The following is a 27,859-nucleotide window of genomic DNA, read 5'->3' on the forward strand; positions in this document are numbered from 1 at the left end:
AGACTATAAAAGAAGCTGTGTTGTTTTTCACAGTGCACGTCTTGGTAGAGCAGAGGCTCCCGGCGTGCCCAGCGCTGTTTGCTTGCCTTTATTCATTTAATAAATTGTAAACTTTAATTAAAATCCTGTTTGGGACTAAATCATTTATCACAATTGGGGGCTCGTCCGGGATGGTCTTGGTTCCTGCATTCTGACTTGATCAAGGAGGGGCGCCCCACCATTATTTGGTGGCTCCTGATCCAGTCAGGTCGGGACTAACGCCATCCTGAACCTGAATAAAGGCAAGCAAAGAATTTGATTTTTTTGAGCTCCCTTGTCAGCCGCAGCAGTTTATTTTGCCCGTAATTCTGCGCGCGAAGATCCGAACGAAGACGATGCAGTCGTAAGTATTTAAAGGAGTATACCATTCGGTTGGGTGGGATTCGGTTGCCTGTGTGTGTAAGAGTGTGACTGAGACGGAACTTAGTTCCGAAGCGATTGTGGAGGTCTTCTAACTGCGGTTCCAATCTCCCGCGAGGGACTTGGCCGGTGAAGGACCGAAGCGATTCCTATAGGATTCATGGGTGGGTGATAGGTCCTAAACCCCCTGCAAGACACTCTTACCGGTGACCAAGGGCTGTAGGAATTGCCACAGTAAAATTCCTAGATGGGTCAAAAAAAGTCGAAGACCCAGGACCAGAAGAAAGGGAGCAAATTACCAGACATACCACCAGAAAGTCCATTAGGAATAATGATTAAAAATTGGAATGAAAGGGGCCCCAGAAAAGGAAAAAGTAAATTAAAATTAGTTCAATATTGCATGGTTGAATGGCCAAAGGAGCCTTTAAGACCACATGTCTTTTGGCCTGTTTTTGGATCTTTTGAAGACTGGATTTGCCAGGCCTTAAATATATATGTTAACTCAAAGGAACCTTTTAGTCAGGAAGAAAGTGATTATGCAGGATTATGGATCAGGACTTCACGTCCTTTTCCAGCCTCAATATTTACTTTGAAAACAGATGAGAAGTTTGAGGAGGAAGAAGATAAAAACAAAAAGGGGAAAGAAAAAGAGGATAAATGGGAGCCATTAGATAACTTACCGCCTCCATATCTTAATAATCCACCTCCTACGGTGGCTCCCCCTCTGGTGGCCGTAGTACCTCCACCAGTGCCACCGTTGTCCCTGCCTCCACCACCAGCAACACCGGAATTAGAAAAACCCCCAGCTGCATGTGCAAGAAGTAGGACTGCCGCATCTGAGGGAGTCTTTTTATATCCCTTACGAGAGGTACCCCTCGGAGGTAATCAGGGAGGCATCGGGTTTGTGGCAGTCCCGTTAAATACCACAGATGTAAGAAATTTTAAGAAAGAAATGGGGACCCTATTAGATGATCCCCTCGGAGTAGCTGAAAAACTAGATCAATTCTTAGGTCCCAATACTTACACCTGGGAAGAAATACAGTCTATTTTAGGGATCTTATTTACTGCTGAGGAAAAAGGGATGATTAGACAAGCTGGAATGAGAATTTGGGAAAGACAAAATCAGGCAGGACCCCCGGGAGATCAGAAATGGCCAAATGTGGATCCCCACTGGGATCATCAACAACCCCAGGGAAGACAGAATATGAGGGATTTGAGAACGCTAATCATACAGGGAATAAGGGAAGCGGCTCCCCGAGGACAAAACATTAATAAAGCATTTAACGAACAACAAGGGAAAGATGAATCTCCAACCAAATGGTTGGAGAGGTTAAGAAAAAGCCTACAAATGTATTCTGGAATTGATCCGAATACAGTGGCTGGGACCGCACTCCTTAGAACACAATTCGTAGCTAAATCCTGGGGGGATATAAGAAGGAAATTAGAAAAGCTAGAAGACTGGCAGGAAAGAGGATTAGAGGAGTTACTTAGAGAAGCCCAGAGAGTTTATGTTAGAAGAGATGAAGAAAAGCAGAAAACGAAAGCAAAAATCTTTGTAGCAGCAGTACGAGAAAGTCAGAAAAATAAGACTCCATCTGGGGAAAAAAGGGGAAGAAGAATAGAGCAGACACCCCGGGGACAGTCTCCTCGAGAAAGGTTCACAATTCCTGTGTGTTACTACTGTAATAAGAGGGGACATGTTCAGAAGAACTGCCGTAAGTGGGAACAAGATGAGAAAATATTTAAAGAAGAATAGGGGTGTCAGGGGCTCTATCTTTTGGGGACTTCAACATCAACAGAGCCCTTGATAAAAATATTAATAGGTCCCCATAAAGAGGAAGTTTTATTTTTAGTGGATACAGGGGCCGAAAAATCCACCATTCAAAAACTTCCAAAAGGAATAGAGAAAGGGAAGAGTTATATGTCAGTAGTGGGAGCAAAAGGAGAACCTTTTAAAGTACCTATCTTGAAAGATGTAGAAGTAGAAACAGAAAAGAAAATTTGTCTTAATGATTTGCTTTTGCTCCCTGAAGTGGAATATAATTTATTAGGAAGGGACTTGATTTTGAAATTAAACCTAAACATTCAGAGTCAAGGAGACAAATTGCAGATTAAATTATATACTTTAACACAGGAGGATGAAGAAGCCATTAACCCTTCGGTATGGTATAAAGAAGGGGAAACTGGAAAGATAGAAATGGACCCCATAAGCATTCAAATAGTAGATCCGCATCGCCCGATTAGAATCAAGCAATACCCTATACCCATGGAGGGTCGAAAAGGATTAAAACCAGTAGTTGAAAGACTTTTAGAAAAAGGAACTTTAGAACCATGTATGTCACCTCATAATACACCCATCCTCCCCGTAAAAAAAACGGATGGGTCATATAGAATGGTACAAGACCTGAGAGCTGTAAATCAGCGAACAATCACTAAATTCCCTGTGGTGGCAAATCCTTATACTTTACTAAGTCATATATCCCCTAAATATATTTGGTATAGTGTAATAGATTTGAAGGATGCTTTTTGGGCCTGCCCTCTGGATGAGGGATCTAGAGATTATTTTGCTTTTGAGTGGGAGGACCCCGAAACGGGACGAAAACAACAATCAAGATGGACTGTATTACCACAAGGGTTTACAGAGTCACCCAATCTATTTGGACAATCCTTAAAGAAAATTTTACAAGATTTCACATTACCCAAGGGGGTAATGTTATTGCAATATGTGGATGATTTATTAATAGCAGGAGAAACTGAGGAGGGGACCCGAGAAGCCACCATTAAATTGTTAAACTTCTTGGGAGAAAAGGGATTAAAGGTGTCCCGATCAAAATTACAGTTTGCAGAACAGGAAGTGAAATACTTAGGACATTGGCTGAGTAAAGGAAGAAAAAAATTAGATCCTGACAGGATATCTGGAATTTTATCCTTGAGACCCCCACAAACTAAAAAGGAAATTTGGCAAATATTGGGATTATTAGGATATTGTAGACCATGGATTGAAAGCTACAGTGAGAAGGTAAAATTCTTATATGAGAAATTAACTAATAACCAACTTAAGTGGTTTACAGAAGATGATCAAAAATTTGAGGAAATAAAAAGGACATTAATACAAGCACCTGTATTGAGCCTCCCAGATCTAGAAAAACCTTTTTATCTTTTTGTGAATACGTCAAACCAAACAGCATATGGAGTCCTTACTCAAGACTGGGCAGGAATCAAAAAACCCGTGGGGTATTGTTCTAAGTTACTTGACCCAGTAAGTAGAGGATGGCCTGCTTGTCTCCAAGCTTTGGTTGCTACAGCATTATTAATAGAGGAAGTTAGGAAGATTACCTTTAGTGCTCCTTTAAAGGTGTATACCCCACACAATGTTAGAAGTGTTTTACAACAGAAAGCGGAAAAATGGTTAACGGATAGCCGGATCCTAAAATATGAAGCAATACTAATTGACTCCCCTGATTTAGAACTGAGAGTGACCTCTGCTCAGAGCCCAGCACAATTTTTGTTTGGGGAACCATCTGAAACATTACAACATAAGTGATTCCCAGGTATGGAAGGCAACGCGAAAGGGTAATAGGGAACAGCAATGGATACTCCAAACGAGTATAATTGGAAGGAGTTGTTGGCAAAATCTAAAGGATGAAGGAAGACAAGTAGGTAACCTGGAATGTGAGGGAGGTTACCTATGGAATGAAACTCGGAATAACTGGGATAGGTGGGAAAGCCCACTAGAAATGAATAATCAATTTAAGAATTGGACCAATGGAATAAATATACCAAATGGTTGGCCAACTCCTGAAGGACATTATTGGATTTGTGGTAAATTAGCCTATGCATACTTACCCAAGAAGTGGGCAGGATCCTGTGTATTAGGAACTATAAGACCCAGTTTTTTCCTGTTACCCATAAATCGGGGAGAGCGGCTAGGAGTTCAAGTATACGCAGAAGCAAATGAGTCAAGAGAAAGACACCATAAATGGAGCTTACAAATTGGGAATTGGAAAGATAACGAATGGCCTCCTGAGAGAATCATTGCTTATTATGATCCGGCTACATGGGCAGAAGACGGATCTTGGGGCTACAGGACTCCAATATATATGCTTAATAGAATAATAAGGCTACAAGCTGTAGTGGAAATAGTTGTAAATAAAACCGGAGATGCACTTGGATTAGTTGCAAAACAAAACACCAAAATGAGAACTGCTTTGTATCAAAATCGCTTAGCTTTAGATTATTTACTAGCACAAGAAGGGGGTGTTTGTGGGAAATTTAATCTTAGTAATTGTTGTTTAGAAATTGATGACGAAGGAAAAGCTGTAAATGAGCTTATAAAAGAAATGAAGAAAATTGCCCAGGTCCCAGTTCAAACTTGGAATGGAATCAATCTAGGAGGATTATGGGAGAACTTTATGGACGGTGACTGGCTTACTAAAATTGGAATAGTTGTATTGGGGATATTTGGGGGATTGTTAATAATTCCATGTTTAATACCTTGTTTCACCAGACTAATACATTCGGTTATACAAGGAATGCAGATATCTGCAGTACCTACTGATCCAGAATCAGGGAGAGAAACAACTCATTCCCTGATGATAATAAAAACAAAGGAAGATCCGAAATTGAAACCAATTCGGCAGGTATTGACACAATTGGAAACGAAAACACAAATCAATACCAACAAAAAAGAAAATGCGGGACTGTGAAATGTGTTCACCTGATTCGTGTTAATATAAAACAATGCTAGAGTCGCATAGTAAAATGTGACCCTCGCTGAATTTATAATCTTTAACCACTTTGTTGGTCTTTGTATAACCGCAGACCAAGGGGAAACAGATAGCATGTATATAGTTCTTTTTCTGCTAGCTCAAAACTGGTTTTGAGCTGATTAACTACACAGTGTTAAGCAAGAGATCTTAAGGGAGATCTGAGGCACTTGTCATGATGTTGAACAATGTTGTGAATGGGGTGACCCTTGGTATGTGTGAGCATGGGGTGTATTGAGATAACTGTGTATAAGCAATTTGTTATATGCATTTGTTAAAAGAGAAGTGTCTGTTATGTCTTGCTGTTGAACTTGTTTGGGTTTTGGTAGCCACAGCTGGTGTTGTGCAGGGTGTCGGCTGTTACACAAGATGTCTGCTGTTGTGTCTGGGCAGTGGGGAGCCTAGTCAGAGATGCATAGGCTGGAGGGCCCCTCGGTTGCTGGGGAGAGTTCGAAAAGATACAAAAAGAACTACTGCACCTATGCAGCCAGGAGGTGGAAAGTTTTTTAGGGAGAACACGCCTATTATATGTAACTAATGCTAGACTATAAAAGAAGCTGTGTTGTTTTTCACAGTGCACGTCTTGGTAGAGCAGAGGCTCCCGGCGTGCCCAGCGCTGTTTGCTTGCCTTTATTCATTTAATAAATTGTAAACTTTAATTAAAATCCTGTTTGGGACTAAATCATTTATCACACTAGTCTAAATTTTGTCTGATGTCATCCTCAGCTGATGATCTTGTTATAGGCTGTACATGATAGAACTCTCTATCATCAGAAACTTCTCTGCACATAAAGGTCAAGTCCTTTCTTAATCTCCTGTTAAATTAAACTGTAAGTTTGTGTAGGGCAGGCTTTCCACACCTAGAAAAACTCATGTTTTGTAGGCTTTTCAGTTTATCATTACAGGTTTTTAAGGTGTTGACATCTAAACTGGATATTGTGTCTAGTAATGGTTTTACACTGGGAAATACCATACACAATGTATTCTATTACATATTGCTCTACAGGTTCAGTCAAGGATTTTGCTTCTTTTTCTAATCACTGCTTTGCATGATTTGGTTGTCTTAGTTTTTAGCTACAATCCTTAAATTCCCTTACAGAGTCCCTATTTATTGAAATATGTTACCTTATAGTAGAAGCATGACCTAATTCTTTAATCTTAAAAGAAAGATTATGCATCTAGCAATGTAAAAGCACATCCATCGAAAACCTGATGTCTTTTTCCACTTCACCAGCATTGCAGACTATTGAGTTTTGCTTTGTATCTTGAGAATGGATCCTGTGAGGTGCTGTCAATCCTCTGAATGATACTAGATCTGCCATTACTTTTTGAGATCTATTAGCTTGCTGATTTTGAAAATCTTCATTATGAGCCGAATTGCTTTCATTGTAGTTTGTCTCGCATCTTTCACATTTCTTAACTTTTATGGACTTCAGGCTATCTTGTTTGAGTACAGATGCTTTTTAAAAGCATATGTCATAACATCTGTTTGTTATACCTTTTGAGAGAGATCTAATACATTGTCTCTTTGTTCTGTAAAATATCTTTTAAAATAGCTGTTTCTATTGCTGTGAATTCAGCTTAGCCAGCAGATGGAGATAAAACATAAGTCAATTAGAAACTTGGTCACACATGTTTTCTTGTGTGAGGCCTTTCAGAGGAGATGGGATCCTTCATCTCACTGTCAATTTCTTAACAGCCTGTACTGAATTCTGTATTAATGCTTCCATGTTAGCAAGTTTTCATATTTGTTTTTAAAGACACTGTAGTCTTTACATTTAACCTATTTAGCCTTTCAGAAAAGATGATTTAGTTTGCTACAAATTTGATTTTTTTTCCTCTTTAATAAGTACAGATGTTGATTTGACTATATAAAAAAAACACTGTTGTTCAGTTACACTGGCACTTATGGCTTTATCTGTCAGGGTGCAGATTAGAGAGGACCCGTATGCTACTCAAGTATTTCCACATACTGTAAATGTAATTGCTTCAGCTTTTTGCATACATCAGTGAGAGAGATTGAGCGTCATTAATTTTTTAAAATATTACTGCTTAAATTCAAGTTATAGCAGAAAAATATAACACTTGTGAATAATGTGCTTGTAATCACTGCCTTTCTGCTGACAACTTTTTTTTTTAAAAAAGGTGTTTCTTAAGAGGGTATTCTATTATTTTTTCCAGCATCTTCTGGTGCTTGACTGCAACTGTGCTTGACAAACTCAAACTAAGAATGAAATTCTGAAAGAGAGAAGCTCTTAATTCCTTTAAGAATAGTCTTAATTGCTTTAAGAACTGGTTATTGTCCAAGATGTTTTGCAATTGCATGTGGACTATTTCATTAGGATTGGTGACTCTTATTTATTATGCACATCATCCATAGAGACCTGACTCTTAAAGTATATTCATCCAAAATACAGTGTGATACTCTGGACTTCCCTTGATTTCCTCCCCCCCCCCCCCCCCCCCGTGAGTTTGGTATTTCAGCATTTACTATGAATTTTTCTTCTGCAGTGTGTCGTGGTTTCAGCCCAGCCGGTAACAAAGGACCACGCAGCCCCTCGCTCACTCCTCCCACCCCCCTCCGGTGGGATAGGGAGGAGACGGAGGAGAGAAAAGAAAAAAAAACTGGAACCTCGAGGGTAGACATAAGGGCAGTTTACTAGGACAACACAAAAAAAAAAGGTTACAACAACAACAACGGTACTAATGAAAGAATATACAAAAGGAGTGATGCACAGTGCAACTGCTCACCACCCGGAACCCGACGCTCCGCCACCGAAAGTCCCGAGCCCTCCCCCCAGCCCGCTCCCCATTTATATACTGAGCATGATGTCACATGGTATGGAATAGCTCCTTGGCTAGTTCAGGTCGGCTGCCCCGGCTATGCCCCCCCCACCTCCCAGGTTCCTGTAAAAATTAACTCTATCCCAGCTGAACCCAGGACATTATCCACCCCTTATTCTATACCATCTACATCATGCCCAGATCTTACATTTTCCAATCAACTACTATCACTTTCCTTGTCTTATATATATATATATGTATATGGACACCCCCCCCCCCCACACACACACAAATAGTATTCCCTTAGTCGATGGGCTATCCCTCCAATGTGTCCATCAATTTTATTTAGTCCATGACTTTGGGGCTCCATCTGTTGTAACAGTTCTTCAGGATAAGAGAGATGGTGTGAGGTGTTAGGTTGTTGTATGCTGCCTCTGGAACTTGTGGCCGGTACATTTGGTGCAACCCACACCCTTGGCCTGCAGGTCGAAGAGGCTGATCTTGAGGAAATTGCTGGGCACCAGTTCAAGTTCTATCACTGTTGTACTTGGCTCAGTTTCAAAGTCCATCCTTCAGTCATTTGGGTAATTCTTACAGTAATACCCTTGATATGGCATATAGACACTATAGATACAATGACATACATTGGCAGGTTATTTAGCAGTTAAATAGCATACAGCCTAATTCACTGGCTATTCTCTCCCAAAATCAAATCTCCCTGAGGTACACATCGAACTTCCCCATCCTTCTGCATCACCCACCAAACGTACCCAGGTCCTTAAGCAAAAGCAATGCCATGAATGGGTTTGTCTCTGCCAGAGGCAGGAGTAACCCAAACTGTCTTCCCTAGCATACTCTTAATGTACACTACAGGGACTTTATCCCCTTCTACAGTATGTGGAAGTCTTGGTTGGGCAGGGCCAGCCCGATTGGCGGATCCTCTAATATTAACTAACCAGGTGGCTTTTGTTAAATGTGTATCCCAATGTTTGAAAGTTCCACCCCCCATTGCTCTCAATGTAGTTTTCAGCAGTCCATTGTATCGTTCGATTTTTCCGGAGGCTGGTGCGTGATAAGGGATGTGATATACCCACTCAATGCCATGCTCTTTGGCCCAGGCGTCTATGAGGTTGTTTCGGAAGTGAGTCCCGTTGTCCGACTCGATTCTTTCTGGGGTGCCGTGTCGCCATAAAACTTTCTCTTCAAGGCCCAGGATAGTGTTCTGGGCAGTGGCGTAGGACACAGGATATGTTTCCAGCCATCCAGTAGTTGCTTCCACCATTGTAAGCACATGGCACTTGCCTTGGCGGGTTCGTGGGAGTGTGATATAGTCAATCTGCCAGGCCTCCCACTGTTTATATTTCAGCCATTGCCCTCCACACGACAGGGGTTTTAACCGCTTGGCTTGCTTAATTGCAGCACATGTTTCACATTCATGGATAACCTGCGCGATAGTGTCCATGGTCAAGTCCACCCCTCGATCACGAGCCCATCTATATGTTGCATCTCTTCCCTGATGGCCCGAGGTATCATGGGCCCACTGAGCCATAAATAGCTCACCCCTATGTTGCCAGTCCAGGTCCACCTGAGCCACTTCAATCTTGGCAGCCAGATCCGCCTGCTGGTTGTTTTCATGTTCTTCAGTGGCCCGACTCTTGGGTATATGAGCATCTACGTGACGTACTTTTCCCACTAGCTTCTCTAGCCGCACAGCAATATCTTGCCACAGTGCGGCCGCCCAGATGGGTTTACCTCTGCGCTGCCAGTTGCTCTTCTTCCATTGCTGTAGCCACCCCCACAGGGCATTTGCCACCATCCATGAGTCAGTATAGAGATAGAGCACTGGCCACTTCTCTCTTTCAGCAATGTCTAACGCTAGCTGGATGGCTTTCACTTCTGCAAACTGACTCGATTCCCCTTCTCCTTCAGCAGTTTCTGCGACTAGTCGTGTAGGACTCCATACAGCAGACTTCCACCTCCGATGTTTTCCCACAATGCGACAGGACCCATCAGTGAACAGGGCATATTGCCTCTCATTTTCTGGCAGTTTATTATACAGCGGGGCCTCTTCAGCACATGTCACCTCCTCCTCTGGCGACATTCCAAAATCTTTGCCTTCTGGCCAGTCCATGATCACTTCCACAATTCCTGGGCGACTGGGGTTTCCTATGCGAGCTCGTTCTGTGATCAGTGTGGCCCACTTACTCCACGTGGCATCAGTTGCATGATGGGTAGAGGAGACTTTCCCTTTGAACATCCAGCCCAGCACTGGCAGTCGGGGTGCTAAGAGGAGCTGTGCTTCAGTACCAACCACTTCTGAGGCGGCTCGAACTCCTTCATATGCTGCCAATATCTCTTTTTCAGTTGGAGTATAGCGACCCTCGGATCCTCTGTATCCCCGACTCCAAAACCCCAGGGGTCGGCCTCGGGTCTCCGCTGGTGCTTTCTGCCAGAGGCTCCAGGTAGGGCCATTCTCCCCAGCTGCACTATAGAGCACATTTTTAACATCTTGTCCTGCCCGGACTGGCCCAAGAGCTACTGCATGAACAATCTCCTGCTTAATTTGTTCAAAGGCTTGTTGTTGCTCAGGCCCCCATTTAAAATCATTCTTCTTCCGGGTAACTTGGTAGAGAGGACTTACAATTTGACTGTAATTTGGAATATGCATTCTCCAAAAACCCACAACACCTAAGAAAGCCTGTGTTTCCTTTTTATTAGTTGGTGGGGACATAGCTGCTATTTTGTTGATCACATCCATAGGGATGTGACGACGCCCGTCTTGCCATTTTACTCCTAAGAACTGGATCTCCTGTGCAGGTCCCTTGACCTTACTTTCTTTTATGGCAAAACCAGCCTTCAAAAGGATTTGGATTATTTTCTTCCCTTTCTCAAAAACTTCTTCTGCCATGTTGCCCCATACAATGATGTCATCAATGTATTGCAGGTGTTCTGGAGCTTCACCTTTTTCCAGTGCAGCCTGGATCAGTCCATGGCAAATAGTGGGGCTGTGTTTCCACCCCTGGGGCAGTCGATTCCAGGTGTACTGGACGCCCCTCCAAGTGAAAGCAAACTGTGGCCTGCACTCCGCTGCCAAAGGAATGGAGAAAAATGCATTAGCAATGTCAATTGTGGCATACCACTTAGCTGCCTTTGATTCCAGTTCATATTGAAGCTCTAACATATCTGGCACAGCAGCGCTCAGCGGTGGCGTGACTTCATTCAGCCCACGATAATCTACTGTTAGTCTCCATTCCCCATTAGATTTCCGCACGGGCCATATGGGACTATAAAAGGGTGAGTGAGTCTTGCTGATCACTCCTTGGCTTTCCAATTGGCAAATCAGCTTATGGATGGGAATCAGAGAGTCTCGGTTGGTGCGATATTGCCGCTGGTGCACCGTCGTGGTAGCAATTGGCACGTGTTGTTCTTCGACCTTCAGCAACCCCACAACCGAAGGGTCTTGAGAGAGACCAGGCAGGGTAGACAGCTGTTCAGTCTCCTGCATCTCCAATGCAGCTATACCAAAGGCCCAACGGTACCCTTTTGGGTACTTGAAATACCCCCTCCTGAGATAATCTATACCAAGGATGCACGGGGCCTCTGGGCCAGTTGCAATGGGGTGTTTATGCCACTCATTCCCGGTTAGACTCATTTCAGCTTCCAATACGGTTAGCTCTTGGGATCCCCCTGTCACACCAGAGATACAGATGGGTTCTGCCCCTTTATAACTTGATGGCATTAGGGTGCATTGTGCACCAGTGTCTACTAGAGCCTTATATTCCTGTGGGTCTGATGTGCCAGGCCATCGAATCCACACTGTCCAGTAGACTCGGTTGTCCCTCTCCTCCACCTGGCTGGAGGCAGGGCCCCTCTAATCCTGGTTAGAATATCCGTTACTCACTTTTCGCACACATGAATCAGAAGTCCCTTCAAGAGGATCAGAAATGGCATCATCCCATCTACTGCATCTGGGGGACTGCTCACGGGAAACTGGAGCAGCAGCTTTCCAAGAAGAATCTTCTTTTCTGGTTGCTTTTTCTCGCAACTCCTGTACCCGTGCATCCAGGACTGAGGTAGGTTCTCCATCCTACTTCCTCATGTCCTCTCCATGGTCACGCAGGTAAAACCACAGGTTAGCCCGTCGTGTGTATTTTCTCTCTCCTCTCTCTTGGGCAGAGGAGTGCTTACTCCCAATAGCTGCGATGCGGGCCTGTACAGGTGGGGAGGAGGACATATCCACTTTGAATTGCTGGAACTCTCGGGACAATTCCTCTACAGCTGAGACACAGGCCCATAGGGAAGAAGAGAGACTTCCTTCGTATTGCCGGAGTTGGACAGCCAATTCATCCACCGTTTGTCCATTGCCTTCTTTCCAGGACATTACTGCCAATGAGTTGGCATAGGTTGGTGGTGCACTTCGTAGAAACTTCCGCCACATGGGCTGTGTGCATTGGACTTCATCTGGATCTGTGGGTGACTGCGCATTTTCTGGATCATTATAAATCACCTCCAGCACGGCTAATTCCCTCAGGTACTGGATACCTCTCTCCATGGTGGTCCACTTGCCTTGGTGACATGTAACTTCATCCTTGAAGGGGTATCTTTCCTTTACACCTAACAGAAGTCGCCTCCAGAGGCTGAGGACTTGTGTTTTTCTCCCAATCGCCTTGTCGATGCCCCCTTCCCTAGACAGAGATCCCAACTGCTTGGCTTCCTTACCCTCTAATTCCACACTACTAGCCCCATTATCCCAGCATCGGAGCAGCCAGGTAACAATGTGCTCACCTGGGTGGCGGCTAAAATCTTTTCCCATGTCACGCAGCTCACTCAGGGATAGAGATCGGGTAATTATTTCAGGTTCTGCCTCTTCCTCCTGTTCTTGCGATGACCCTGGTTCATCTTCATCTCTCACTAAGCGAACTGATTTCTTTGTGTGTTTCTTTTTCTGTACAGGGGCGACTGATACTGGCACAGGTTGGTTCTCTGGTTTAGCTGCAGTATCTGTCACCGGGGTTGGGGTAGCCACACTGCCTGTTGCCGGGGTAGGGGTAGCCACACTGCCTGTTGCCGGGGTAGGGGTAGCCACACTGCCTGTTGCCAGGGTAGGGGTAGCCACACTGCCTGTTGCCAGGGTAGGGGTAGCCACACTGCCTGTTGCCAGGGTAGGGGTAGCCACACTGCCTGTTGCCAGGGTAGGGGTAGCCACACTGCCTGTTGTCCTGTTTTTCATCTTTTCCCCTTTTTCCCCCTGAGGGTGCTGCCTAATATCAAGCAGTGTTTGGTAGATACTGGCCAGGGCCCAGCACAGTGCAGCAAGTTGTACGTCTTTGGAATAGCCACAGCATTTTTCTTTCAAATATTCTACCACTTCATGAGGGTTCTGTAGTTGTTCGGGAGTGAACTTCCAAGCCACTGGAGGTGAGAAGTTCTCTAGATACCTGCCCATATCCTCCCACATGCCGTGCCACCCATGAATATCCAGCTTTGGGGCAGATCTCTGGGTGGTACTCTTAAAGAGCCCTTTTGTAGCCCTAAACAAGACCTGAAACATATTCAGGAGGCATAGCACTAACAGCACACTGGCTTGCGCATCCCAAGGATATTCAAAATTCTCAAAAGCTGTTGTAATTAGTCGGAAGGAGAGAAGGGAGGCGAACGTATGGGGGGAAGTATCCCCCCCCAACTTCCCCATGGATTGAGTGTAATTACCAATAAAATCCGATAGAAGGTGCCCGAGGTATGGAAATGATATCACTGCCTCATACAGATACCAGCTTAACCTCATGACCAGTGATGTAATCATTTCACAAGTCGACATTGCCCAGTACAGCAAAATGATAATCCCAATCACTCTCCCAGAGGTGAGAAACGCGACTACAGGCAATACATAGAGCACATAAGAACTTACAAAACGCCACCATGTAAACAAATGAATCAACATTGTGACCAACATCTATTTATCTAATATAAGAAATGCGTATGACAAATTTGTTTCAACACGCTCTGGCCAGATCTGTCGTTATCTCAACCCTTCCTGCCCCACGTTGGGCGCCAAAAAGGACTGTCGTGGTTTCAGCCCAGCCGGTAACAAAGGACCACGCAGCCCCTCGCTCACTCCTCCCGCCCCCCTCCGGTGGGATAGGGAGGAGACTGAGGAGAGAAAAGAAAAAAAACTGGAACCTCGAGGGTTGAGATAAGGGCAGTTTACTGGGACAACACAAAAAAAAAAGGTTACAACAACAACAACGGTACTAATGAAAGAATATACAAAAAGAGTGATGCACAGTGCAACTGCTCACCACCCGGAACCCGACGCTCCGCCACCGAAAGTCGAGAGCCCTCCCCCCGGCCCGCTCCCCATTTATATACTGAGCATGATGTCACATGGTATGGAATAGCTCCTTGGCTAGTTCAGGTCGGCTGCCCCGGCTATGCCCCCCCCCCACCTCCCAGGTTCCTGTAAAAATTAACTCTATCCCAGCTGAACCCAGGACACAGTGTTTTTAGCATAAACTTTCAGCTTCTTTTATTTAAATCTCATTCATTTGAATGTGGATTATTTATAACAAATTTTAAGAGTTTGAAAAGCAAATGGGTCAAATGCAGTGTTTCAAATTAATTGAAAATATTAAAGGAAGTACCAATAAAAGTATGAATAAAATCATTTGTGCGTTTTATAATTGTATATTTTCTTTCTTTCTTTTTTTTTTTTATAGGGAGTGTCCAGATACAGACTCAGTTGTAAGTAGACTTATTTCCAACACAAATGCATATGCTAACATTGTCAAACACTACAATCTGATTAAACTTGACTTATATACAGTACCTGCAATGTATTATTTATGTGATAGAGGATTTAATGTTTTGGTAACATAGTTGAAGTGTTAATTTTGCTCAGAACATAATTTTTAGCAGTATATACAAATATGCGTCAGTAATACATTTATATTTCCTAACAATCTTAGGTTTTAAACAAGGTGTGTTTTACTGCAATTATTTGCTACTTTGTTTTGCAAGTTAATAGTTTAAATTGCTTGACTAATAGATTCTAAGTAAGAAAAAGGTTCAGAGGACCCAACTTTGCATCATTGTGTTTCTCTGCTTACTACTGTCTCTTTGGAGAACCCTTTTAATAATAATGGGGTTCTGCATGATCGCTGGCAACAGTGTGTAGGAATATACTTTTTTAAATATGGCTTTAAATGCAGTATCTCAACGCACGTTATTCGTGGTCTATTTTTCATTGCTCTCAGTTTGATCTGTGATACGTCTTACAATTTTATTTATTAAATTCAAATAAGTGACAGTTGCAAATGAAATTGGTATGTTAATGCTTTTTTTTATTTCCTTAATTGAGCATTTTCTTTTTATTTAAACATGTATGTTGTCTTGAATTATATGTAACAGAGATTGCAGCTCCCTATAGCTATAGTAGGAATAATTTACAGAATTATTTAAGTGATTTTTCTGTAGACTGATTTGTTTTTCAGTTCATTTATTTAGATGGCAATTATATTAAACAATTTAAGTTTCTAAGCTCACCTGTTTTGTGGATTTTCTTCTTTGCATTAAATATCTGGGAGTTTTTGTACCTAATATTAAAACTTATTTTGAGAAACTTGGTTTAAAAAAATCTAGTAGAACCATTCTTCTAAATAAGGAAAACTAAGTTTTGCCACATAATAGAACCATATGTGCATGAACAGCCTTATAAGCATCATTTGAGACAGTTATTTTATCCTGTACAAAGTCATCTTGATTTAGAGCATATTTCTTGGGTATGTTTAAAGTAAAGTACCTTTAGAATCATCCCTATAACTCTCAGGTTTTTCATGGAAATAATGTCTTTTGACTGTTCAGGTTGAGTCATTGGAGTGAAACACAACTGGGTTTGAGGTTTGATGCACAGTGTTTATTTTCTTCCTTGCTTATTTTGGTCTCTTCATTTAAAAAAAAACAACAAACAAAAAAAAAACCAAAAAAACCCCTAATTCAATAAGTTCAACTGTAAATGTGTCTGACATTCTTTCTGGCTGCATGAGGCACACCATATGATCATTTAATTGTTCTGTCTCGATGTAATTTATATATGGGTAAAAACAACAGACCTAACTTTCATAGTGTCTAACAACAAAACTGATACTTTTTTTGCATTCTTTTTTTTTTATGCCCGACATTTTATGAATGCATTTGGAATTTAAAATGTGGTCTATCATTTCTTTCTGCTTTTCACAAGCAACAGTATTATTCCAAATGGTAGAATGCTTTAATAGCAGAAGCTATTACTGCCCTTCTCATGAAAAATGATGCAGCATACCATAGATGGGATTAATTTCATCCCTTATAAACAAGCACCCCAGAGTGCTTTTACATTTTAAGGGTGGCATCCTCTTCTAGAAGGTCCCACTTCAAATGTTTTTCATTTTTCTTGTCTTTTACTTTAAGATTTCCTTTCTTTTTAATTTTTCAAACTTGATCTAAATAGTTATAACCATCTATATTGTTATCTCTATGAGAATTTGTTTTGTATGCATCTTTGCAATAAACTACACGTTTCAAGAAATTGAACTCTGAAAAGTATTATTGCAAAAAGAAAATAAAATTTAAAGCAAATGTCATTTTTGTTTGATTGCTAGAAAATACAGAGGACCAGCCCTCAGAAAATTCAACTTATTTAAGGTGTCCCAATTATGATTTTGGTCAGCTTTGGTCACTCACAGAAAATCTCTGTGTCTGGCTTTTATATTACTAAATTGATCTTTTTTTAAAATGTGCCTTTTGTTTATTTGTCAAGAATTTTAATTGTTGTTCTCTTGTGTGAAAGGAATGTAAGAGAAAACTACTCTACAATTATTTATAGCTATAAGCACTGAGGTAAATATATTGAAATTTTAGAAATTAAGGATTTGGTAAGAACTGAATTCAATACTTTATCTACCCAGTTCTATGTGATATTGTGGATCTTTCAACATACAGTATGTAGCCGATACCATTAGGGCCTTCTCACTAGTCCAAAATGTATAATGCAGTGTGTTCTAACTTGTATTCTCTGTTTTCAGAAAACAAAGCAGTGAGATGGTCCTAAGAAATGTCTTTTGTACCAAAATGGAAGTTCTCAAATTTATCTTTGGCAAGCTATCTGCTTATGCTCATCCTTTTTTGTAGCCACTAGATCATATATATTGGGAAATATAGTTTTAATGCTTATGAATAAATTGCTATTCTGTCAAGAATTTTTTGGAACTGCTATAAGGGATTTTTATGTGATCATGAGTAGGAAGGCAGCTGTGAACTGAGAACTGGTATTTGTTAAAAAGGTTGACTGCTTCAATAAGCAGTCTCTGTTTAAATATAGGTTTCAGTATGTCATGAGATTCAAAATTTCTGTGCTGTTATATGTCTGTCTACACATGTAACTTCCACTAAGTTAAGCCTTGATAATTAAGAAAAATAAAGTTAACTGTGTGTACACTACTAGAAAGAGATAGCAACTGAAGTTTGGCTCTGTGTGCGTTTATTACCTAGAAAGTTGCTCTATGGGCAGAACTAATTGTCTTGTTTCCCGTGGGTTTGCCATGTCTCTAGGAATGGTCTATAGGAAGATATAAGCTCTAGTAGAAACTTTTCTTCTGGGGAAGCATTTACAAGGTTCCACTTGTGTCCAGTAAGATCTGAGTTTAGATTGCAGCCCTTCCCTTGGCTGGGATACTTGCTGATCTCTCTTCTACTTGACTGCCTATTTTCATGAAGACTGCAGTAATGTTATTATCTTTAAGTCCTCTGTTCTGTCTGTCAAATTCATTTGAAATTGTCCAGAAAGTTCAAAAGTAATGAAGAAGGGAGCCACAGATGCACAGAAAATAATGCTGAACTTTTTTTCATGGAAAACTGGAATGCAAACAAATATATTGAGGCATCCAAAACTTTTCATTAACCTCTTTACATACAAGTGTAGCATAATTAAGGTTATATAGAATTATACACCATTTTTATTGCTAGGGACTTGATTGAATTTGGAACTTTCAAACTCTGATTTGTGGAACACAAGTGTAACGTTTAGTGAAATTAAAGAATTTTTTTTATTTGCATTTTGTAATGTTTGGTTCTGACATATTTTGAATAGCTGCCGTTGATACAGGGTATGGGGCTTTGTAGTCACAATACACAACAGGAGCACTTTGAATACCTGATTTCCTTTCTGCATCTCTGGCAATGGAAGAAAGTGACTGGCTGCTCTTTGTTTTTGTCTTTTGGGTTAATAGGCACCCTAAGGAGAGGAAACTGAGAATATGTTATACCTCTGTCTTAACCTAAGGATATACTTCAGTCAAATTTACATCTCAAATATGTTGAAAGCAGAGAGGCTTTTTTTTTTTCTCCTGTTCAGGTTATGAGTTTCAACTGCGTACTTTGAGTTTGCTTTGGTCCTTGTCTGGACATACAGGAAGTCAGTCCAGTTCAGTAAAATGGTAGAAAGTTCATCTGGCAAAAAAAGAAACAATGAGCTGTTCAGCACAGCGATATCTTGAAGCATACTCTGAGGAAAACTTGATAAGGAGCTCTCATAACCACTGTAGATATCCCAGGAGAAGAGAAAATGGGCAGAAATCAAACTGAAGTGCAGTTAAGGTTCTTTGCTTCTTGACCTGTTGACCAACCCGTGAGCAGTGCTAACGTTGCTGAGGAAGGGCCAAATGAAGTAGCTAGACTGCAGTATGCTCCACATGTTCCTCTCTTGTCCTTTGTACGTACCTCAGAGGAACCAATGACATGGTTATGGTGTGGCTTCTTCCATTGCTTTTTGGATGCCAGATGGGACAGAGCAAGGAAACTGAGTCAAAGTATTGACTGAAACTCTAAAAATAAGTTTTAGGAATAGAATGCTCAGTCCTCATGCTTTTTGTATAGGCAGTTTTACTTTGTTATTTATTATGTCCTTATGTTTTATTTCTTTAAAAAAATATTCACCCCAGAAAATTTGTAGAACATACTAATGCAAAGCAGAATTATAAACCCTACATTTTTAATGTATATTTGAAAATATATAATACCTTAATCAATAATGTGTTGTATTACATCTGCAAGCACAGGGAAAACTGTGGGTTTTTTATCATTATATGTTTAATTGCTTGATAGAACCTCTGAGAATGTGAAACCTTCTTCCAAGGAAGTCTACCTTTCCAGTGACTTCCAGAGAGTTCAAGTCGCATCCATATTGAGCTCATTTTTACTGCAAATACTACAAATAACATGTTTGGGTAGGGGGCTAGACCTTCATCCCCCATCATATTAATAACTACTTCTTATAGAAACCCAAAATTTGCAAAGATCATCTTCTGTGTTGAAGTTCAAAAATGACATGTGTATACAGGAAGGTTGTGGGTTTTTCCTCTGTTCAGTGTGGTAGGCAAATCAGGTCTTGTCTGCATTGTGTGCCTGGTACTTAAAAGATGCACTGTGATCCACCACATAACATATAGTTCTGTCTTTGTAGGAGCGTGGAGAAGGGAGTAAGAATTAGTCAAGTAAATGTAAATGCCTTCATTAACATAAGATTTATGATTATGTATCTCACCTGAAGGGCTGTGTCTTCTACTGCTGTTACAAAATGTAGATTAGTAAATAAAATTCTGATGTTTCAGAAAGCAGAACTGTCCAACTGTTCAAAATATTTAAAACAATATTTTGAAATTACTACTAAACTTGTAAGTAAGATTTTGAGGTACTGTTTTGCTTGTATGTGACGCGATTTGTCTTTGTCAATACAAAGGTACATTAAGTATCTCTTCTACTCTTTGTCATTTTTATAAGAAATTTATAACTGGTGAAATTTAGAAGACATCTGGGTTGTGTTTTTTTGTAATAAACTTACTGTAGCATCTCAGCAGTTCACATAGACTAACTATGCATGCAATGTCATGAGCGGGCTTTTCTTTTTCTGCTTTGAATGGGGAAAGTATCTGTATCTAAGTCTATCCTTTTATATATAATATAAATGTGTGGGGTTTTTTGCACATTTAAAAAATTTAGATGATCATATTAGAGACTTGTTTCTCTCTGTTCCAAAGCACTTTTATGAAGCTAAGCACTTAGCTAAGAGTTCTAAATTATTTTAAACATAATTCTGTTCAATTAATATTTAATTGCCTGCAAGAACTGAAAAACTGAACTAGTTGAAGTTCCCAGATGCTTATTAGCTTTAAAAATCCAGGACAGTGCTGGAGATTCATAAATGAAAACTTTGGAACCTGATTTTGAGCACTTGTATTTTAAGTTTCATCCATGTGTTTTAATTAACGGGGATATTATTTGCTAAAGCAATAGTACAGGCTTGCTGTCTTTTCAAGGGGGAGAGAGGAAGTTGCAACCTGTATAACCTGGAATGCTTTTACTCGCATATTAAAGTACTGACTAGTATTTAGGAAAGGTTATGCTCCTGCACCATCAGAGCCTCCAGTGGCTTAGCTGAAAGAATTAGAAATTGGGAAAATATTTGGGGCTGAGAGGATTGTAGGCTTATTTAACACTCAGTAGCAAAGTTAAAATGCTTCTGTTGGTTTCTGACCTTTTTGATAGAATACCAGTAAAAGCAGATGCATTAAAACTTGCCAGTTTTCATATGAAATTTGGAGGTTGTTTTGTTGCATTGTGTTCCTGAGGTATCTTATCTGTCATGCTACTTCTGAACTATAGAGCATAACTTAACTGTAATAATTAATAATGAATAACAATGACTTTCATGAGGTGTTGTAATCAAATTTTAATTTGTCAATGATATAAAATTCAGTCTCATGTAAGAACATATTTTTTAGTTATTTGTCAATACCATAATTTTTGTTGTTTTTCTTAGAACTTTCCTGATGTAGATGATGAAGGATACAGCATTAAACCAGAAACATCACAGGATATCCTTTTTGCTATTATTGTGCCAAGTTATTTCCTGTTATTGCAGTTATTTGGGGAGGGGAAGTACTCATTAAAGTCTTAAGTCAAGGAAGATGAATGACATCATGCTTATGTTGCAACCTTGTAGTCTTATGTTCATAGTTTCTGCAAAATGCACAAAAATTTGTCTAGTGTAGATTTTGTGTGTATGTAAATGTTAAAGGTTAGATCAGATGTCTTAGGAACTTTAAGAGGATGGCTTTTTGTCTGACAGTAAAAAAAAAAAGTATCATGCTGTTTCTAATTGGTTCTTCTAGCTTTTATTCTATTTTTAATGATGGTTTAGATATGCAGAATAGACTTTTGTTATTAGTCATTTTTATGGATTTCATTATTTTCTCTGCTCTTCCTTTTTCTTCCAAGATTCTTGTCCTCTTTTTTTCTTCCATCAGAAAAAGAGAGGGAAGCTCTACTTAAGAGTTGGGAATAATTGCTGTAGATCTAAGCAAACCTAATATGTTAGCAAGATAGGTAATTTTTGGAAATGTATTCATTGATTTTTTTCAGGGGACTGCAGATAAAATAAAAGGTAAACTTACACTTTGCAATTACTTTAAATTGTGAAAACTTTTAACCAGTTGAGAGCACCTTAAAGTGGGCCAGTCTGTCATCATAGCTTCTCTGTTCTCATCAACTTGGCTGAATATGCCTCTGTTGCCCCCAGTGAAGGTTCCTGTACTGATAAAAATAGTTCATGTTCTCTCTTATTTACATAATTGGTATAAAAGCAAAAGACTATTATCCAGTTCTGGGGGTGTGTGTATGTGTGTGTGTGCATTATTTCATGTTTTGCATATTTTTATGAAATGGAGGCAGGAGTGAATAACATTCATGCTTTGTAAATGATTCACCTGGGTGTCCTTTTCTCCATTATCCTTTTTGTTGTGAAGCAATGGAAAAGGCCTGTCCTGGTTTCAGCTGGGATAGAGTTAATTGTCTTCCTAGTAGCTGGTATAGTGCTATGTCTTGCATTCAGTATGAGAAGAATGTTGATAACACACTGATGTTTTCAGTTGTTACTAAGTAATATTTAGTCTAAAGTCAAGGATTTCTCAGCTTCTCATGCCCAGCCAGCAAGAAGGCTGGAGGGGTGCAAGAAGTTGGGAGGTGACACAGCCAGGGCAGCTGACCCAAACTGGCCAAAGGGGTATTCCATGCCATGTGACATCATGTCTAGTATATAAACTGGGGGGAGTTGGCCTGGGAGGGATTGCTGCTCAGGGACTAACTGGGCGTCGGTTGGCAGGTGGTGAGCCATTGCATTGTGCATCACTTGTATATTCCAATCCTTTTATTATTATTGTAATTTTATTATTATTATTACTGTCATTATTAGTTTCTTCTTTTCTGTTCTATTAAACTGTTCTTATCTCAACCCATGAGCTTTACTTTTTCCTTCTGATTCCCTCCCCCATCCCACTGGGTGTGGGGGAGTGAGTGAGCGCCTGTGTGGTGCTTAGTTGCTGGCTTGGGTTAAACCATGATAAGGCCATACATCCAGTGAAAAAGCTCAATGGTTTGCAATTCCGGTCAGCCAGGTAGTACTTAAGCTTCTGAAAACCTTGAACAGGTTCACAGTCATCAGTTCCCTTCCTCTTTTCCTCCCTTAGCCTCCAAGAGTGGATATTTATTTTGTTGATGGGAACTCTTGAGATGATTTGTTGGAGGGCATTATTTTACCATAACGGCAGTCAGCCTTAATAAGGCCAGTCTTAAGTGTTGGAAAAACATTCATCCTAAAAATTACTGACTGACCTTTCAGTTCATAGCATTCAGGTCTAAACTGATCTTTGTCAGTAACCATTTAATACACCTAATACCTTAGTGGCTGACTCATGCCACTTTACAAGAGCCACCTGATTCTTAGGAAATGAATCTTGAAACTTGGTGATAACTTTCAAGGCAAGAAATCTTGGTGAAATGAAAAATTACTTCTCTTTTAAAATTTTCTTTTCTGGATGTGATCCATTTTGGGGGACAGATAGCCTGTAAGATGAAGATGTTTGTCTTTTTCCTCACCATGTCTCAGGGTTTCTTTCAGTTGATTTGCATTTGCAATGTCTTTAGGGTTTAGGGTTTTAATCTTTGTCAGGGAATAGTTTGAAGAGATTTCATTCAAATGGCTGGCATATTTTCAAGTTAAAATAACAGAAGTGAGGTATAGAATATGTATGCTCCCCCTAGGTGGCCAGATGCTTTTATGTTTCAGCAGAGGAAAATTTTCAACTTTTTTCTTGTCAAAACAACTGCATCTTTTAAGACTTAGCATAGGCTTTTTAGAGCTTTTTTTGAGTGCAGTTCTTGTGCATATAAAGAACCACAGCTAAATTCATCTGTATATTTTGCTTATTTTGAAGGCTGAATTGTCATTGTGATTTCTTTTTAGCCAAGGATGACAGTGCTTTAAGTGGCTGATGGTGTTTGGTTTACTGTGCAGCCTTCTGTGTAACTGGTGTTGCAAAGTTTTCAGTGCCTCTGCAAAAAGGGCAAGTCATGGTGGCTGCTGCTCCCTCTGCTGTTATGCTTGGTACAGGTACCATGGGTATTTCATTGCTAATTAAAAAGGCTAGGCCTCACTTGGTTTAAAAGGATTTCTACATTTCATATGTGCATTAGAATCCTTCGTGGAGTCTTACAAATCATAAATTTAACATACAGAAGTGTTGCTACTGTAGAATCTTTCATTTATCCTGATGCTTTCAAATATGTAGTTGTTCAGTTATATGACATCATGCCTTTGACAACAGAATACCATTATGAAGATGAATGGAATATAAAAACTAAATTTTAACTCGGAGTTGTGAATTTTGGACAGCGGATATAATTGAAGTGGCTGTATAAGCGCACAAAGAGCTTAGGCAGCATTGTTTCTGTGGTGTTTACTTAATCTGTTTCATAATTACTCTCTACAAAATGCTCATATTAAATGGATGAATTTTGAAGTATTTCCACCTTAACTGAGAAAAACATACCAAAGAGAACCATTTCTATTCATTCAGTGATTCTGACTCCGAAGATGATGAACCCAGGAGGTTCCATGTAGAAATAAAGCCTGTCCAGTCAAATAATAGCTCTCAATATACCATGCCTTCCTTGGATGAATTAAAAGTATCTATAGGGAACATTGTTCTTTCTCCAGCAATATCTGTAAGTAATTTTGTTCCTTGTATTTTTAATGAGTAGAGAAGAAAAGTGTTAAGGAATCTTTAGTGTTAACGTATATTTTACTGTTCAGAATTTATTCTAGGTTCGAGTTTGATGATTCTTTTTTTCTTGTGCACTAGGTCATCTTTGATACACTTTATTGCAATGTAATGTAAAGTAATTCTCCCTTCTCAGATTTTTATCTTTTCTTTGAGTCTTGGGAGTGCTTAGTCCTTGTCTTTCTGCTGTTGCCACCACAAGACATTTTAATACATATGGAGTTAGCTGAGCATGGCTTTTAACATAGTTTACTAATTCATGTTCAATAATATACAAACCTTTAAAACATCATATAATGTGGATGTGTATAACTTTTACAGTGCAGCTTTATTGTATGTATTCTGCCAAACCACAGAATGATCCTTTATACTGTGGGATGATATTACAAATTAATAGTATTAAAGTACGCTAGTTACAGTATTCAGATCAGAATATAGATGGCTCTGATTTTAAGGAAATTATTATGCATATTAAAATCTTAATGATAATTTTTCTCTTCCCCCACCCCACCCCCACGTTTTGAAAGCAGAAACACAGTTCTGTAAGTACAGAATGGCTTTTTATTCATGTTTTTAGATTAAAACCAAGTAAGTGTAGTATGTGAGAAAGTTATTGGGAAAACCTTAGGAATGTTTCTGTTCTTATTTGTCAGGTATGCCATGTGATATAAAAGCTGTTTTAATTTTACTGGCCCAGCCTGTCAAGGAATTTAGTCATACTGTTGCCTTTGTCAGTTCTGCAGTCTTCATTCCTGCCTCTTCTTACTGGTGTGGTGGGCATGCACTAGTTGCTCTGTCCTGGCTCATGTTCTGGTCTTCTGCAAGCTCCAGAATGTTCTGCCTGGCATTGAAAGCAAAATATTGCATGGAAAGTTGAGTGGAAATAAGAACCCTGGGACTATTAAGTGTTTTATTTGACAGTTGGTAAAAGAATTTATTCTTATGGGTTTGGGTTTTTTTCTGTTTCAGGCACAAATGAATCGAAATTCATCCAGTAAGTGTGAATATTTAACATTTAGTCTATTTATGTTAGGTTTTTAACATAGCATGAAAATATTTTTTTTTATTGTTGAAGAAATAAACTTATTAAGTATTTGTATTTTAAGTAGAAAAAAAATATTTCTCTTGTCAGTTCTAGGTACCTTTATGATATTTGCCTTTGAACTACTCACAGTAAATTCAAAGGGCAAAATTAAGTTATTTGGTCAAAATTTCAAAGCAGCTAGTAGAAGCCACCCAGACCTCTTCTTTTTCTGTATACTTAGCTGTTCCCTGTTCTGGGAAACAGATGAGGCTGGCTGTGACAGTGATGAGGAACAAGTCCAAGAGCCAAAGGTGGGGGGAGGGGGGGAGGGAAATCCCATGGAAATGACTCTTGTGTAAGTTCTTAAAAACCCTTCCACCTGCTCAAGTTGAGTATCATCCACAAAACAGCAAAGCACTCTCTCTGTTTTATAGTCAAAAACAAAACGTGGCCATGGAGACAGAGGATTGAGCATTAGTCTCTATCCTTTAGGGTTTTTCTCAGTGGGAAACCAAGCCAGGTTTCCTGAAGAATAATATTGATGTAAACAGTATAATTTAAGGAAGAAATTTCAGGTGACCAACACTTTCTCCTGAAACGCATTGCTCTGTTTAGTCCTCTCCTTCTAGAAGGTATTTCAGGAGTATCTGAATTTAGATTATCAGAAATAATGCATTTTCTCTTTTCTGTCTTAATAATTCATAATTAGTTTTGAACTGCAACTATTAACATTTACTATCTTTTTATAATGAAGCTGAAAGGTTTTTTTTTTTTTTAGAGTGGTGATAATACTGTGTCTTTTGCTTAGGTGAAGAGTTAACAAAATCAAAGCTTTCTACTCCAGCTAATGAGTAAGTTCAACTTTTAAAATTATATCAAGTGTAGTTTTGGGGGAATTTGGTCTTATTTTGACCAATAAGACTCCAAGACTCATTGGAAATATCAGTTGACTGCTATTTTAAGTCAGGCATCTATTGCATCGTAAGAGTTAAGGAGTAATTATGTAACAATGGAGACTTCTATTCACTTGTTTTCCCCTTCTAATGCATTTGCTTCATTGTGATCTGTCTCAATTGATATTTATAATTACATGATTTTAATAAAAAACAATATTTTGTAATTTCAGGTTTTAAATAAGATGGATTTAGTTTCTATCATATAGTGTTCCATTGTAAAGTGTTTAAGATTACAAGCACCAAATTTGGACAGGTCTATATACATTGCTCATATATGCATATACTGAAACAAATTGATTTGTAGATGTATGTCTTGTTGAAAATGAAAATAATTTACTGACATTATGAAACATGTCCACACACAAACTTGCACCAAGGTATCAGTTCAGATAGTTTCCTTATGTGTAAATCAGTTCTTTGACCTGCAATTTGTAAGTACTTTTAATTTTTAGATACAAAGACTAATACAGAAGATGAATTACCAAAGTTGTAATTTTATTTTTATAGTATATACATCTTTCATTAATATTCCAATTGTTACTGTAGAAAGGGGAACAGTGACCTTCTGGCATGGGATCCACTCTTTAGCAGTTCTCTTGAATCTTCTTCAGCCTCCTTGGCATCCTCATCAGGTAAAATATTTGATAGCAGAAAATGTTTTTTGCATACTCTTCAGGATGTTCTGTTGTTGCTTTTTTTTTAGTCATTGCAAGGGAATGTGCTTTGACTACTGAAATGAAAGAATTTTGTGAAGCAGTATCCTATGTTATGAGTAATATACAACTCTGTGCAGTATGTCAGGCTTTCAAGCTAGGGAGCAAGGGGGAAGAGGAAGCACTAAAAACCTTAGGAAAATTCTATCTTGCTTTTGTCTTTTTTTCTCTCCTTCTCTCCCTTTACAAAAAATGATCATCATCTATGCTGGAGGAAGAATATAATCCTATTTTTTCAGTTGGTAAAGTTGGGAAATTAAATGGAGGTTGTCACAGCACCTGAGAGATGCTGAGCTTGCACTGTGAATAGGGATGAGTTTCTTCTTTCCAGGAAAGCCTGTTGAGCTATGTAGTACAAAGCCACTGTGGAGCTTTACTGTGAGGAACTTGTTTCTTGTAGGAAACCATGAATCTGTTAGGAGATGTGTGGGCATAATCCAAGGGGAGCAGGAGAAAAACAGCAGGACTGAGACTGGAATCAAGGGGGAGTTCCTGGCACCGCCTGAGAGTAGGTGTATTGGGAGGAAGAGGGTGGGCTGAGGAGTATGGGAGGTGGAAGGGAGGGGGCAAATACTGCGTGGGAATTTTGGGTGCAGGATTTTGGAGGATATTAGTGTGGGCAGGATACTGGCAGGCTTTCCTGAAACTTGTTCTTTGGTGGGGGGGAAGTTTACAGAAATAGGCAATATTGATTTTTACATTCAGAAGGCAGTGAGGGAGAGGGAGGCAAAATAGCATGTGAGTGGGTATGTGTGTTGAAGAGGCTGAGAGCAGATGTTGAGAAACTAGTTCAGAAAGAGACTGAAACAAAACCAGATATTACGGCTATGTTAGGACCTGCTTACTAAAAGTATTTACTTAAATAATTTACATTGATTATCTCAGGAGATTTAGGGCGGAATCTACTATTTACTAACAGTAGCAGATATGCTATTTCACAGTTCTCTTCAGTCTACCTACTGCATGTCTATTTTCCAGCCCCTACTGTCTTAATGTAGAGACTCTTCTCTTCCCATATGCTCAAGAAAGGAAGTGTTCACTCTTTAGGTATTCCTATTCCAAAAATTAT

The 27,859-nt window shown here is 39.7% G+C and overlaps 1 protein-coding gene across 1 annotated transcript in view; it reads left to right on the forward strand.

Moving 5' to 3' along the window:
• The window catches only part of FCHO2 (FCH and mu domain containing endocytic adaptor 2), a 118,658-nt gene that overhangs the window by 60,996 nt on the left and 29,803 nt on the right, over positions 1-27,859 (forward strand). The window contains exons 11-17 of the mRNA XM_052775405.1: positions 14,666-14,690; positions 20,800-20,854; positions 23,863-24,041; positions 24,628-24,639; positions 25,067-25,091; positions 25,930-25,972; positions 26,624-26,709. Of these exons, the coding sequence (XP_052631365.1) occupies positions 14,666-14,690; positions 20,800-20,854; positions 23,863-24,041; positions 24,628-24,639; positions 25,067-25,091; positions 25,930-25,972; positions 26,624-26,709 (425 nt within the window). The remainder of the gene's footprint in view (positions 1-14,665; positions 14,691-20,799; positions 20,855-23,862; positions 24,042-24,627; positions 24,640-25,066; positions 25,092-25,929; positions 25,973-26,623; positions 26,710-27,859) is intronic.

The sequence above is a fragment of the Harpia harpyja genome, chromosome W (genome assembly GCF_026419915.1).
Source record: "Harpia harpyja isolate bHarHar1 chromosome W, bHarHar1 primary haplotype, whole genome shotgun sequence".
NCBI classification, from domain to species: Eukaryota; Metazoa; Chordata; class Aves; order Accipitriformes; family Accipitridae; genus Harpia; species Harpia harpyja.